Consider the following 16,435-nt stretch of genomic DNA (forward strand, 5'->3'; position numbering starts at 1 on the left):
AACATGTCCACTGAAGTCGCCAGCCACAATAACTAAGTCTCAATCATTTGTTGTTGTGGTAGTCTACAGAAGGACCTCATAGAATTGGTCCTTCTGCTCATCAGCCAGCCTAACTTGTGGAGCATAGGCAGAGATAACTGTAACTGTTAATCTATATATGATAACTCTCAACTTAATAACCCTATCATATACTCTCACTACCTCAGTTACCTTATATACCCACACCACCTACTCTATCAGGGCATTAAGTTGTAGAAACCATGTCTAAACAGACATCAGAGCTCAGTACAGTCCTCTAGTCTGTAACTGTCCAACCCATGCCAGAATGGAAAACAGATGTTAAATGATTATAAGGCGGTGAGCTGGCAGAATCGTTAGCACGTCGGGCGAAATGCCTAGCCGTATTTCGTCTGCCATTACGTTCGGAGTTCAAATTCCGCCGAGGTCAACTTTGCCTTTCATCCTTTCAGGGTCGATAAATTAAGTACCAGTTACGAACTGGGATCGATGTAATCGACTTAATTCGTTTGTCTGTTCATGTTTGTCCCCTCTATGTTTAGCCCCTTGTGGGTAATAAAGAAACAGATTATGATGATTGTTGTTGTCTCCGTCATCATCATCTGTCCATTTTCCATGCTGGCATGGGTTGGACAACAGTGGGTTGAAGTACTGTGTCTTGCTTCAACGTGCAAGTTTTAGCATGATTTCAGAGAGTGCTGGGTGCATTTTACGTGGTATTAATATTAGAGAGGTTAGCTTGTGGTGCAGAATTAAAGAGTAGAAAACAAAGTGTGACAGAAGAAAAAGATTTATTGAGAAAGGATGATAGTGAAGAATAATGTCAGGGTTTAATGTAAAAGGGGAAAACAAAATAGTAAGAGTTATGGGGTGAATTGAGTAGGTGGACCCAGTCACAGGGTAGGTTGGTGACTTTCCATGACTGCATGTGTTGGATAGTTGATCAGGATCCAAGTTGGTTCTTATTGGAGTTACATAGAATTATTGTCGATGGAGGCTGATAGGGAAGAGCATGATAATTGGGAAAAGGGAAGACATAGTATCAGGAGGTTAGTGAGGGAGAAAGAAAGTTATAAGGAAAGTGGGTGTGTTGAGTAGAAGGAGGTGCTCTGCTACCATGCATTATATATTGTGGCTAGAGTGATGCATGGAGGATATATATGTTAATATTGAGGAATCAAAATGTATCCTCAAGATAAAATTTCTAAGAATGTAGTGACAGAAGAATAGGAGAGGATGAATAAAGGCTACTAAAGTCTAATCCTTCCCAAATCAAGTATCATTATCTGGAAAAATAGATGAGAGAAGGAGGAGTAGAAAGATATGGGTAGAGGAAATGGGGTTGGGGATATTCAATAAGCATAGATTGAATGCTTTTATTCTCAGTTATGATTAGCATGGTAAGGTGACTGGATGAAGAGATGGTACGGAGATGCGAGTGTATAGAATAGGCACAGTGGATAAGAGAAGAGAGGCGAGGGTATAGAATTGGCAAGAGATGGTGAGAAGATATAACTCTATGACAAGACTGAACGTATGAAAAATTCAAAACCAATAATAACAATAATGATAGGATGAACAAGTATAAAATTAGAATTTTAAAAAATAAAATTAAAAAAACAATTCTTTTCACATACATTCTATATTAAAAAAGACAACAATTTTATTTATATGTATTTTCATATGCATATTACAAATTGCATATTTGTATATTATAAAACAAAGGATTTTTTTTATGTCAATAGTATCTTCTTATAGCTCAGCATTTACCTTAGTAGAACTCAATTTATCGTGATCTGAATTCAAAATTACATGATAATAAAAGTTAACAGCTTTTTCAAAATTTGCTACTGATATTCTTTCATTATCTCCATGAACCATGCTTGCAGTCTCTGGCGTTACAAATGCAGGGTTGAATCGGTAGATACTTTTCGTCATATGTTTATAGTGGTGAGTATCTGTGTTGGCAATCATTAGTCCTAAAGAAAAGAGATAAGTTAAACAATGATGAAAACTATTGAAAAAAAAAAGAAAGAAGAAGATTCAATTTCATGAAAAACATGTGAACATAAAAGCAATAATTCTAAAGCCAAAAAAAAAACAAGAAAAGAAATTCTTTGAACTGTTGAGAGACATAATTTTATAATTAAAGCTAAATTAAAAATTTAATTTTTGGAACATATACCTTACTTGCTCTTTTGTAAAATATGACCAGTTTTCAATGCCTCACTGAAATAATGTTTACAAGTGGCAATATATATGTATGCATATTTGTGTGTGTGTGCATGTGCCTATAATTGCAAATGGTCAATCCAAGGTCATTGCTCAGTCATGTGTTGAAGGAAGGAATTTGAACTAAAAACAATAAGTAACTTTAAAGACATTTATACTCTCACTCATACACACACATATATACACAAACACATGCACTCACAGATACATACATATCCTTTTTAGGAGTTTATTGTTGTTTTCCTTTTCTCTGTCATTGTCCCAAAAGCAGTTACAATTAATTCCCAAGGGAATTGTAGCAGCTTTGAGACTGGGTAGCAAACTTTTAATTGAATGAATTTGTGTCACTAATTTGAAGAAATCTATGGTTATTTATCAAAAAGAGGATCCATTACATTTTTAAAGTTACAGGGGTTGGACAAAATACTGAAAACACCTTAAAATTTCAAACAAATTTATTTTAATATGGAGTAGGACTGCTTTGGCAGTAATTACAGCTTGAATTCTATGAAATATGGACTCGCACAAAGTTTGAATTGTTACCAAAGGAATTTTTGTCCATTTTTCAGCTAAAACAGTCTCCAGTCCTTGTAGTGATGATGGTGGAGGATATCAACTCTTTACTCGTCTTTCTAAAATGCACCATCAATGTTCAATAATATTGAGATCTGGGGACTGTGGTAGCCAGATAAGATGTTCAACTTCACTAGAATGTTCTTCGTGCCATTCAGTAACAACTTTAGCTGTGTGAATTGGTGCATTATCATCCTGAAAGATTGTGTATCCTTCTGGAAACAGTTCTGCAACCATAGGATGAATATGATCAGATAAAATGCTTAAATAGTCTTGACTATTAATTCTGCCATGAAGGGAAACCGTTGGGCCAGCGGATTTCCAAGATACAGCCCCTAGATCATTACAGATCCTCCTCCATGTATAAAAGTTGGAAGAAGGCAGTCTGGGTCAAATGCCTCTTTTGGCTGTCTCCACACGTATACTCGGCTGGTGATCGAAAATATGGTAAAAGATGACTCATCCAAGGAAATAACATTCTTTCACTACTCTAGGGACCAATTCTGTAGGTTTTTACTCCACTCTAAATGCTTTGCAACGTTAATTTTAAAGTAATGGTTTTCTGATTGCATCCCTCCCATGAAATCCAGCTTTGTGCAGCTCCTGGCAAACAGTTTTAGTGGAAACTGAGTTCTCAAGGTGGTTATTAAGCTCTGCAGTAATTTTGGGAGCTGTACTTTTGTGAACCTTTCTAACAATTCGCGTAAGAGTCTGACAGTCCCTATCTGAAGGTTTTGGTTTTCTTTTGGAGTTTCTTCTGGAATTTCGATGAGGAGGTTTTTCCCTCTTTCTCAAAGGCTGTCATTACTTTCAAGACAGTACTTCTTGATGCACCAAACATTTTAGATGTTTTCGTTAGGCTAGTGCCTACCATACGAGCACCAACAATTGGACCCCTTTTTAGTTAACTTTTTCTGAAAGAAACAGCAATTCTAGCAAAACATATTACACACAAATAAATCAAAAATACAAAAATAAACAAGCATTGGACAGTTTTATAGATATTTCAAAATTATGATGCCATGATGCTAGGTGTTTCCATTATTTTGTCTAACCCCTGTATGTTTTTATATTGAAAGAGAGCCTCTGCATGCAGGATTGCTAGGAGGGGGAGCCTCCCTATACTGAGTACTCCATATCTTTCATAGCAGGATCCTCCAATATTGAGGGGCCCTGGAGCAATTTCCCCCCTTTGCCTCCCTATAAATCCGGCCCTGCATTCCACTACTTTTCAGTTTACATTATGTTCCCAATCAAAACTGACATTACTTAACATTGGGAGAAAAATTTTTGTCTACAGCAACATTTCTGCCAATCAATTCAGATTCGGTTAAAATACAAGATTGATAATTAGAAGTTCTCCATATATTAGATATATTCTACAAATTCAAATGAATGAAAAGCAAAGTTGTCTCAGTGAATATGAAAGTATTAAATTAAATACTGCATGTAGGTTTTTATTCAAGTGCTCTTACCATTTATGCCACTCCACTTCCTTAATATAATAATACTAACTAGCAGTATCGCCTGGCGTTGCTCGGGTTTGTAAGGGAAATAACTATATAAGCATTTTTAGAGAGTTATAGCCAAATAATAGCAAAAGATGCATTCAAAATGGAAAAAAAATGATGGTAAATTTTTTTTAAATCGTTGACTCATCGTAGACATTTTTAGAGAGTTACTTCCCTTATATAATAGCGAAAAAATGCATTAAAATGGAAAAAAATGATGGTAAATTTTTTTTTTGAAATCGTAGACTCATCGTAGACGCAAGCTAATACCCAGAAGGGCTCAATATGAATCACGACTATAAGATACCCGGTTTTGGTTAAACTGCACCGCAAAATGTGGGAGTAGAATCTAAATCGTAGGAGACAGACACACAACTTCACTTTTATATATAAAGATATGCTGCACATACAACATCCCTCACAAGAACAAGTGGTTGGAACACAAGCCACAAATTGTTCAGAATGCTGAGATTACCATCCTTTGGAATTCCAGTATTCAGCCTGATTGGAAAATACAGGGAAACTGACCCATTCTCATTGTGAAAAATCCTATTGAAAAGACTTGTCTTCTGACTGATGTTGCAGCCCCAGCCAAGAAAATACATCTGTGAAAATGTTTGAAAAACTGAGCAAATATAAGGATCTGGATATTGAAAATGGAAGAATGTGGCATCTGAAAACAACATTACTTATTATTATTGAAGCACTTAGAATGATATCAAGAGGAGCAAACAAGTATGAGGACCAAATTCCTGGAAGCCCCAATACAAGCAAATTATGGAAGTTCATACTTAAATGAGTACCACACATATTCTGCATAAATTCCTCACCATGTAAATGCACCTTTATTCATTCCCTCCCCACCAACTCCACAGATATCAGTATTTTCCATTGCATGGCACCTCACCTGTTAGTATCTCCAGATGCAAAATCTTGTCATCCCTAGACATCTCTGGTTGAGACTTGGGTGCAACTCATATAAATTAAGGCAAAAACCATATAACAACAACAACAACAACAACAACAACAATGATAATAACAGCAATAATAATAATAATCCTTTCTACTAAAGGCACAAGGCCTGAAAGTTTTGAGGGGGTGGGCTAGTTAATTACATTGACCCCAGTGTGAAACTGGTGCTTATTTTATCAACCTCAAAAGGATGAAAGGCAAAATTGACCTCAGCGGAATTTGAACCCAGAATATCAAGCCAGATGAAATGGTGCTAAGCATTTTGCCTGGTGTGCTAATGATTTTGCCAGCTTGAGAGAAGATTCAAATAGTATATTAAAGCTGAATTAAAATTTTGGGCAACTAAATAATGAAATCAAGTAAAATATATTTTGAATAACAAAACTTTTTTTTATAATTAGGTGCAGGAGTGGGTATGTGGTAAGTAGCTTGTTTACCAACCACATGGTTCTGGGTTCAGTCCCACTGCGTGGCACCTTGGGCAAGTGTCTTCTACTATAACCTCAGGCCGACCAATGCCTTGTCAGTGGATTTGGTAGACGGAAACTGAAAGAAGCCCGTCGTATATATGTATATATATATGTGTGTGTGTGTGTTTGTGTGTCTGTGTTTGTCCCCCTAGCATTGCTTGACAACCGATGCTGGTGTGTTTATGTCCCCGTTACTTAGCGGTTCAGCAAAAGAGACCGATAGAATAAGTACTGGGCTTACAAAAGAATAAGTCCTGGGGTCGAGTTGCTCGATTAAAGGCGGTGCTCCAGCATGGCCGCAGTCAAATGACTGAAACAAGTAAAAGAGTAAAAGAGTAAAAGCTCAAATATATTTCAAAAAACCTTACCTGGTACAACTAATACATCAGTGTATATTTCTCTGATGCTGTTTTTCAATGTGTGGTAACCAAAACTATTATCATCATAAGGTGAAGTAGCAGAAGGGTCTAAAGAACTCTTGAGAGTAATTTTCACCCTATCATCATTGATAATTTTGCGATCATATTCAATTACCTGCAAATAAAATAAACATACAACAGACAATTATTTTTAATACTAATATTTTGTAATGAAGTTTAATCATTATTGTGACAGTTAATCAGTATTCTACTCAAACCATTCTAATTAGCCTGATCTTTCAAATAGTAATTATTTTCAACATGACAAGATACAAATTCTCAGTGAGATACAAAAATTTCAATCACTAGTACATCATCAAGTAAGAATAACTTTTATTTGCAACATTCTCATGGGAAAAAAATCCACTCATAATTGATGCCTGTTTTGTCTTGCATCCAAATAGCACAAACTCAACAAAAAACCTGTTAAACTCCAACACTACTGTCCACATATGCACTGTTGCCATATGCAAAAAAAAACCCCTCTATTTGATCCAGCATAGTAACCAGTCCTAATGGCATCTTTTCAGGTAACTTTACCCTCTGCAATCTCTCTAAATCTATCCAATATACCAAAGAGACACACTTGTACAAATGCTGGATCTTAGAATTTCTAATAATTTCCCATAACAATCCCACAAATATATATTTCCAGAAACCAATGTCAAAGCTTCTAAATGGTTACTTGACTTGGTAGAATGCAAATTTTCAAATCGTACCCTTGCTCTTGAATCAGTTCATGATAATACTGCAATACTAGTCCCTAGGCATGATACCTGCTTGTATTACTTGGTTTACTATTCAAGTGACTACCCAGTACCCTATTTTGCCAGATATTTTAAGCATCCTGCTGACTATTCATGACAGTCAAGCTGGTTTCTTTGTTTTCATATCCCGTTACTGCCACATAGATAAGATATAGAATTTAAGAATATCAAAAGATAACATCTGAAACATGTTATTTTTTGTATAATTAATAAACATTTCCTTCAAATTTTGGCACAAGGCCAGTTAACAGACGAAAAGCAAGTTGACCTCAGTAAGATTTGAACTCGGGGTGCAGAGCATTAGAACAAATACCAAAAGGTATTCTATGAGTCTGCCACTTCACCACCATCTATAAATTTGTAAATATATTGTTGGTTTTGTATCAGTAGAGTTGTAAGTGAATATCCTACCAACTTTAGCACTGTACCATAGGTAAGGCACTAAACTATTCTTACCGTGCCTATTCACGAGCAATGCAAATGTGAAAAGTTAGAGAATGATATGGTGGGAGCTTACCAAACTAACTACAAGCTAATGAGTAATGAGATGTGCTTTAGTACTATGGTAGTACTCAGACATAACCATGTAGTGGATGCGTGGATGTATTAATAAATACATAAGTGCTTTGTAATAAATTAAAGATTTATTATCACTACATCAATTTGTAAGCAATGTTACACATCGCTTGTACAAAATGCATATTAAATAGTGGTTGCAAATAATACATATTAAAGGAATGCATAATACAGGATACACATTAAAGCAGAATATGTTTGATGGTGTGTGTGTGTGCGTGTGTGTAAATCATGCATGACAGAGTCACCTTTCTGATTATTCTTTCGTCGTCCTCATAAATGCGTGGCGTTCTCTTAAACGTTGGTTCGGGTTCTCTCTAGATACCTATTTCTCCGTTCTATTTATAACATCTCAAATAGCCAGAAAAATAGATATACCGCAAGAGTGTTATTGCGTACAGTAGGTCGCTGGTCGTCCTGTTAAACTTCGCCTGACCTGCTTGGGTCAGAGGTCGAAGGGAGACGATCCATCATTTTTTGTCAGAACAAAGAGATTCTGATTTCGCGCCTTTTTGTGCATTGGTATTTTACGACCAATGATTCTTGGGTCTGATTTCGAATCCAAGCTTTGAGAAGGAAGTGCTAATTCTTACAACCAGAACCAAGAGTAGTACAGCAGCTCATCTTTTCCATTGGCATTTCAAAACCATGTTTAAATAAGTTAACAATGGAGTCTCTATGCAATCACTCAATCTGCTTGAAATAGGAGTAAAATCTCCCTTAAATCATCATGCTACGAACTTAAATGAAGAAGACACATTGAACAACGTAGCCTTTGATATATAAAAAGATGGTTACTCATTGTCTGCTGGATCAGGGCTGACCTGGGGAACAGAAACATGTTTAAAGACACAGAACATTTTCATAATATATTAAACTATAAATCACATGATGTTGTGTGTGTTTTGTTAGTAAAATATAACAAATTATTAACGCTAAGATCTTTTTACTGTTTACAGCAGTAAAATTCGTGGTAAAAACAAAACCTGACCATTTAAACCCAATTCTAAAGTTATTTTGTGACACACACAAAATCTCAAGAAAAATACTTACAAAATTGGGGGTTTTTTTGTTTGTTTCTTTTAATCACATGAAACAGGAAAATCATCATCTGAATAAAATCAAATTTGACCTTATTGTCTATGAAGGTTGTTTGTAATAATTACCTGTTGAACTGTCTGTGAAGGATGGATGCGGTGATTAAGTACAGCTTCAGCTGATGCAGGAATCACATTATCCTTAAATCAAAGTAAAAATAAGTTATATAAAGAAATACTTTTAAAAGTAAGATGATAGCTCAAAACCAAAATATAATTAGGAGCCTAAATACAAATGTAGTTATCGCTAAAGAGCAAGAACAGCCTATTTATAAATAGATCAACCCCCACCCATATGTTATCCAGTATCAGCATCCATCAAGTATTCTCACCATGTATCTAGCTTTTAATATCCGTCACACTCTAATGCCCCTCCCATTATGCATGCTGGTGCTGGGACAGAATGGTTCCTGTACACTCTGTTAAGCATATGGCTGAGAGGAGTATTTAGTCCTGTCCAAGTTTTGACAATCCTTCAAGTGCTAATGCCATGAAAAAAAAAAAAAAGAAACACCAGCCACTTTACAATAAACCTTGTAAAGTGGCTGGTGTTAGGAAGGACATATTGCTGTAAAAGTCAGGGCAAAAATGAAAACTGATGAATGGCATGTGGTCTTCCAACCCATCTAGGTGAGGAGTGTAAATGCATGTGGTTTAGTGGTTAGGGTAGTCAACTCATCATCGTAAGGTCACGAGTTTGATTACTAGCAGTGTGTTGTGTCCTTGAGCAAGACACTTACTTCATGTTGCTCCAGTTCACTCAGCTGACAAAAATGAGTTGTACCTGTATTTCAAAGGGCCAGCCATATCACATTCTGTGTCATGCTGAATCTCCCTGAGAACTATGTTATGGGTATGTGTGTGTCCGTGGAGTGCTCAGCCACTTGCACATTAAGCAGACTGTTCTGTTGATCAGATCAACTGGAACCCTCATCATCATAACCAATGGAATGTCAATTATTGTTCAATCCATGTCAACATAGAATACAGACATAAAATGATGATGATGATATGATTTGTATTGCATGTATTGCTGAATACCCTTTCTAATTGCTACAATACTCAAACATCCAATAAATGCAGTATTAAGTTTTCAGTTAATCAAGTCAGATATGTAAACCTGGATACATTACTTAGCCAACTCACCAATGTTGATCAAATAGCTGAATACCTTAAATATTCAGCTATTACACAAATACACAAAAATACAACGATAAAAGTTAAGGCTTTGAAAATTTATACTTCATAACTGCTGATAAAAAAATTTCATTTGTAACAATCATCATTATCATCATCGTTTAATGCCCGTTTTCCATGCTAGCATGGGTTGGACGGTTCAACTGGGGTCTGGGAAGCCAGGAGGCTGCACCAGGCTCCAGTCTGATCTGGCAGTGTTTCTACAGCTGGATGCCCTTCCTAACGCCAACCACTCCGTGAGTGTAGTGGGTGCTTTTTACGTGCCAGGAGAGGCTGGCAACAGCCACAATTGGTTGGTGCTTTTTATGTGCCACCAGCACGGAAGCCAGTCAAGGCGGCGCTGGCATCAGCCACGTACAGATGGTGCTTTTTACGTGATAAAAAAAAATTCATTTGTAACAATCATAAAAAAATAAATTTCTCATCCAAGTCAAAAATGCATTAAAACATCCTCGTTGTGCTCTACCCCTACTGAAAGATTTTATTATGTTTCATTATCATCATCATCATCATCATCATCATTTAGCGTCCGTTTTCCATGCTAGCATGGGTTGGACGGTTTAACTGGGGTCTGTGAAGCCGGAAGGCTTCATCAGGCCCAGTCAGATTTGGCAGTGTTTCTACGGCTGGATGCCCTTCCTAACGCCAACCACTCCATGAGTGTAGTGGGTGCTTTTTACGTGCCACCTGCACAGGTGCCAGACAGAGCTCCATAAGAAAAAAAGTTGTAAAAATATTTGCCTTAATTCCGGAATTAAATCTGGTCACAGCACTTGCTGTCCTGACGAAAGTATTTGTTGCTGGTTTGCGAGACAAAAACCTGAAGTGAGACATAAAATAAGTAGGCTTGAGTAGATAGCTATTATTTCATCTGTCTTTATATCCAACGAATCCATTTTTTATACAAGTTTTTACACAAGAGAATTTCTTATTTCAATATGAAATTTTAACAAAATTAATTACTGTTCACATATTTTCAGGTATAACAATAGATTGAAATATATAGTTGTGTATAATGAAATGATTAAGAAAATACGTAAATGCCTATATCTTTAATACAATAATTTTATTGTGTTAATTTTGTTGTTTTTGTAAACAACAGAAGCCAAATTGTCAACAATGGAATTACAAATATCCTTAACATAATACATGGTTGGAAGTAATTAAAAGACTCTTAAGAACTAGAATAAGATGTTTGCCACAAAAGGGGAATAAATGTATCTTAAAGACATTAAAAAGGTAGCAGTTTTTGCAAACCAAAATGAAAAAAAAAAAATTTTCTGAAACCTATTTTGTTTCAGGGTAAAACTGGGAAAATTACAAACTGAGTAACTACAATTACACAATGAAATAACTATATTTTTATAAAAATTCCAATATATAACTGGTTTGGAAAACTCACCATGACACAAGAGGTCTGAATAACCAAAGGTTGGACAGTAAAACACGAGGTATGAAAGGCAACTGTTTAAAATAAAATAAAAATAAAATGATAAAATTACATTAATCTTGATACATTCAATCACTAAATTTCACACTATTTATTTATCTTTTTATCAAGAGATTTATTTATTTTTATCTTTTTATCACAAGAGACTTTTTCCACAGCCTCTGAGAATGGTAGCAGGGAGGGAGAGAAGAAGGTATCCTCAAACCATAGATTTGGCCTGAATGCTTACATGAGGGTGGATGCTGCTAAAGTTAACCAGAGTAATACCTTCCTTTTGTACAGAAACATAAAATTAATATATCGTCAATCTCTAAGTGGTGACCTAGCAGAATCATTGACATGCTGGGCAAAACGCTTAGTGGTATTTCATTTGTCTTTACACCCTCAGTTCAAATTCTGCCGAGGTCAACTTTGCCTTTCATCCTACCAGGGTCAATAAAACAAGTACCATTGACTTACCCTATCCCCTGAAATTGCTGGACTTGTGCGAAAATTTGAAACCAATACATTGTCAATATAAAACCATAATCATTATATTTAACTGATAGTTACTGTTAGTCTTGACATTTTGTTGCCTTAAAAGTCCTTTCTTTCATAATACACTAAAACAAAATTGTCACTGCTGAATAATTATGTCATTCATTGCAAAGCCATTAAAATAACCGGGTGCCACATAAAAAGCACCAAGAATACTCTGTAAAGTGATTGGTGTCAGGAAAGGCATCCAGCTGTAGAAACCAAGTCAAAGCAGACTATGGAACCTGGTGCAGCCCTAACCTTGCCAGTTCCTGTCAAGCCATCCCACCCATGCTAGCATGGAAATGGATTATGCTGATGATTATAATGATTAACTAGTTAGTTAAGTTTAATGTCTATTTTACTATGATTTGAGAGCTGACCAGATGTATAGTATTACTCCTTTATATTCATTTTCTGAAATCCTTTTTGAGTTGTTCAAATTCTTATGCTACTATACACTATATCAAACCAACAAACTAAATTCAATTTAGTTTTCATATAGAAGAAAATCTCTCTTCTATCAGTAAGGTTTATCAATTCTCTGTCTTTTAACCTAACTGTTATGATATTTTCTCAGTTAAATTGAATCACAAGACCTTTGTGTTTCTTTTTTCTGTTCTACATGCTATGTAAGTAGAATGCATAAATATCTTATATTATAATAGGGAGGGAAAAAAGGGGAGGAATCAAAATATACACCGCAATGTATTTTTAGAAGAGGAGGAGAAAATATTGTTGTTGGGAGAGAAATAATGTTTGTGTGTGCATGAGAGAATGTGTGTGACAGATAGATAGATAGATAGTGTTTCCACCATTGTCTGTCTCCACCACAAAATTTATTAGAGAGAAGGAGAAAGGGAGGAGAAGTTGTTGTTGAGAGAGAGAAAGAAGAAGAGAGAGAGACAGTGTGTGTGAAAGATAAATACATAGATAGGTTGGAACTGTCACCAGAGTAACTAACAAATTTTGGTTAACAACATGGGAATTTTAAATACAAGTCAATACAATGGAACACAAACTTCAAAAAATGATTATATGAATATATATGATATCATCATTATCATTGTTGTTAATGTCTGCCTTCCATGTTGGCATGGGTGGGATTCATTCATATATTTATTTTCATATGTGTGTCCATGTGTGTTTGTATGTCTTTCAACATATAGACAAGGAAACAGATTTCAAAGAAGTAACTATATATATATATATATATATATATATATTATATGAGGTATAATCTTCTTATCTTATCTTTTCTTATCTTATATTCTGTTCACCAAGAAAGTCAGTCTAAACATGATTCACACAATTTATGAATGTATATGCATGATTTGCAAATATTTTCATCTGGTTATTGAGTAACAGGTTTGAACTAGCTTTCTATAATTGTCATATTATGAGTGATAGAAATTGTGGTATATATCTCAGAGACCTTAATGTATTCATAGTTCCCAAAACTCATTTCCATTACTGGATGTAATACTTAGTTATGCTTATATATATATTAACTACAGTTCTCCCTTCTCATTCTGACACGTAAGAGAACTGGGAGCTTAAACCTTGTCAAAAAAAAAAAAAAATAGAGGAAGCAGCAAATAGAACCTTAAAAATCTTACCTTGGGTGCAAGATGTTCAAAACTAGCTCTTTCTGCACCAGTACCAAACATATCGGGTTGTGGGTTTGATTCAATGCTATAAACAATATTGTTTATATATATACAAAAAGCAAATTACTTTGAAATTAACAAATTGATATTAATATCAATAAAAGCAGAAATATTAAATTACTGGTATAAAGGCCTTACAGTATTTTGGGCATGTTCTTCCTGTATGTTTTGGTTATATAATAACAATGATGATGATATTGTTAATGGTAGTGGTGGTGATGATGATGATGATGGTAATGGTAGTGGTAAAGATGATGATAATGAGCTTATTGTATAATAGAATATTGATGAGCTTATGTGCATGTTACTGTGTTAAAATATGCAACTGACTTTAAGTTGTACTTTAAGATAAAAGGAACAGATGCTATATGCTATGTATAGATCTTTACTGTAATCTGACCTGGACATAATACAGTAACAGATTGCTGACTGGCAACTCAAGTTGGTCAGGCACTACTGTACATTTTAGGAGGAAAAACTTGGAATTTACCAACTTAAAAAGTTTGTTGGTGAATGTGACTGAGGCATTATTGACAATAGTGATCTGCGATGGATGAACATTTCTAAAATCATCAAAAATTAGTAATATTTACTGTTGTTAAGCACCAAATCATGTATTATCAAAAAGATCTGCAATCAAAGGAGTTCCAGTAATGACTTTTTATATAGCTATGGCAATACTATCTAATGTGTCCTTTCTTTTTTAAGATGGTAGAATGCTTTTAAGAAAGATTTGGGTGTTCTTTCTAGCATATCATAAAGTTGTACAGAGGCTCCCTTGTTGGCTTGTATTTTTTTCTGCTGCACCCATAAGTGGGCTACAATGTAAAATAATCTGTTTATAGCAATATGGACAGCTGGTTTAATTGGCATCAAATATTTTTGCCATAGTTACTTTGTGCAGTGACAACAATGGAATATAAGCAATCAATTCTTCGGTTGGTTGAGCAACCCTCCCTCTACTTCTCATGCACTGATAAACATGACTGTATTGCTTATAGAATGTATAGTAGGGAAGACACTCTTTACTTTTCTCAGATAATCTTAAGTGTCAATGACATAAGAAAATGTACCCTGTCTAATCTGTGAAGTGATTGGTGATAGAAAGAGGATTCATTTGTAAAAAAAAAAAATCATGCTAAAGAATGACAAATGCAACAAAGATGAGTAATTTTTGCTATTGTTCAATGTATGAAATGCAGTAACATATTGATAAGATGCTGTGTTGGGACAGACTTGTCCAAACCACATGGAAAAACAAATGTAAAATGATGAAGATAATGCTGCTGCTGATGATGGCGATGGTAGTCATAATGGTGGTGACGGTAGTCATAATGGCGGTGATGCTGTTGTCATGGTGATAGTAGTGATTATAAATAACAATCAATTATGATTAACAAATCCAGGTCCAAGTATTATTAAAGTGGGGACGATTATGTATTGCCATCACACAATTCACAATAACAAAGCAGAGGAGGGACTAATAAAAGAATGTAATATGCATGCACGCACACACACACAAACATCAAAACTATTTTCATACAAGGATGCCCCCCCCCTCCAACCTCATCATTTTGAAGGCTGTGGTTTAAAAATAAAATGGGGATTTTCCCCACAAATTTCTTTAAGAAAGGGATTTGGGATCTTTTCAATTTGAACAGCAGTTTTTTCTAGTGGTGTCATATGAAATTGTCACCCATAATTATGACCCTAGTATCGATCTGTTTTAGGGTTAGGATTAAGGGTGGGGGTGAAGGGTATCTTTTTTTCTTCACAAACGTAAATAAACCCAATCTGTTTCTTAAACGAGGGACATATTCATACAGCACAGAATGTTTTTACCTCAATGGACGTCACTGATTGGTTGAAATTGCAGAAAAAATAGAATTTTCTCAATAAAGCCAAGAGAAAAAGATGTTTTATACAGACATTCTACCAGTACACGAAGTTTAAAATTTTTTAGTTACCTAGAAATTATGTTAAAAACTGCTGTTCAAACCAAAAAGATCTGGGATTTGTATAAATTTTCATTGAAAGATACCCATTTACCTGAAAGTTATGAGAGAAAAAGGTCAGATCGTGTGAATTTTCCAAGACTCCTCTCTCCAACTCCTTGGAAAAATTATTTCCCATAAATCCCTATATACTTTGAAGCCACCACATCTAAGCGGTATTTGTAGAAAACTTTGTGAAAAATATCCATTTTTCTGAATGTTATGAGGCAACAAAGTCGGGGCATATACATCTGTAGTAATGCCCTTTTATTTATACAATTTTTTCATTTCATGTTTATTTCATTCCTTGTTTGTAATGTTCTCTCCCTCTCTCTCTCTCTCTCTCTCTTTCACACACACACAGACTGCAAAGATTACAGATGGGCTGCAGAAATGTAATCTCTATGTTGCTTTGAGGAGAAGGTAAAACTTGACAAATTGCTTCTCCCTCTATTGTTGGACTACCGTGATGTTTGTTTAAAAGAGAGAGATTATGACTGTGATAAAATAATGAAAGTAATATTTACTAAGCAAGTGAGCACTATTATACAAAGAAATAATTAAACATAAAATATAAAAATCATTAAAATTGGGTATCAAATGTAAAAATATTATCAAGGGGCAAGCAGAAAACCGCCCGGAGGGTGGTCTTTCTGCTAGTATATATATATATATATATCATCATCATCATTGTTTCATGTCCACTTTCCATGCTGGCATGGGTTGGACTGTTTGACTGACGACTGGCGAACCAGAAGGCTGCACCAGGCTCCAATCTGATCTGGCAAAGTTTCTACAGCTGGATGCCCTTCCTAATGCAAACCACTCTAAGAGTGTATAGGGTGCTTTTACATGCCACTGGCATGAGGGCCAGTCAGTCAGTACTGGCAATGACCATGCTCAAAAGGGGTTTTGTATGTGCCACATGCACGGGACCCAGTCCGGCGACACCGCAACAATGATGCTTGAATGT

At 35.4% G+C, this 16,435-nt stretch overlaps 1 protein-coding gene across 1 annotated transcript in view; it reads right to left on the reverse strand.

Annotated features, from left to right (window-relative positions):
• Window positions 1-1,656: 1,656 nt before the first annotated feature.
• The window catches only part of LOC115214054 (N-fatty-acyl-amino acid synthase/hydrolase PM20D1.2), a 35,508-nt gene continuing 20,729 nt past the window's right edge, over window positions 1,657-16,435 (reverse strand). Inside the window, exons 6-11 of the mRNA XM_029783099.2 lie at window positions 13,418-13,493; window positions 11,235-11,296; window positions 10,574-10,652; window positions 8,705-8,776; window positions 6,145-6,310; window positions 1,657-1,997 (exon numbers count right to left, since the gene is read on the reverse strand). Of these exons, the coding sequence (XP_029638959.1) occupies window positions 1,771-1,997; window positions 6,145-6,310; window positions 8,705-8,776; window positions 10,574-10,652; window positions 11,235-11,296; window positions 13,418-13,493 (682 nt within the window). The 3' untranslated portion in view covers window positions 1,657-1,770. The remainder of the gene's footprint in view (window positions 1,998-6,144; window positions 6,311-8,704; window positions 8,777-10,573; window positions 10,653-11,234; window positions 11,297-13,417; window positions 13,494-16,435) is intronic.

The sequence above is a fragment of the Octopus sinensis genome, linkage group LG1 (assembly GCF_006345805.1).
Source record: "Octopus sinensis linkage group LG1, ASM634580v1, whole genome shotgun sequence".
NCBI classification, from domain to species: Eukaryota; Metazoa; Mollusca; class Cephalopoda; order Octopoda; family Octopodidae; genus Octopus; species Octopus sinensis.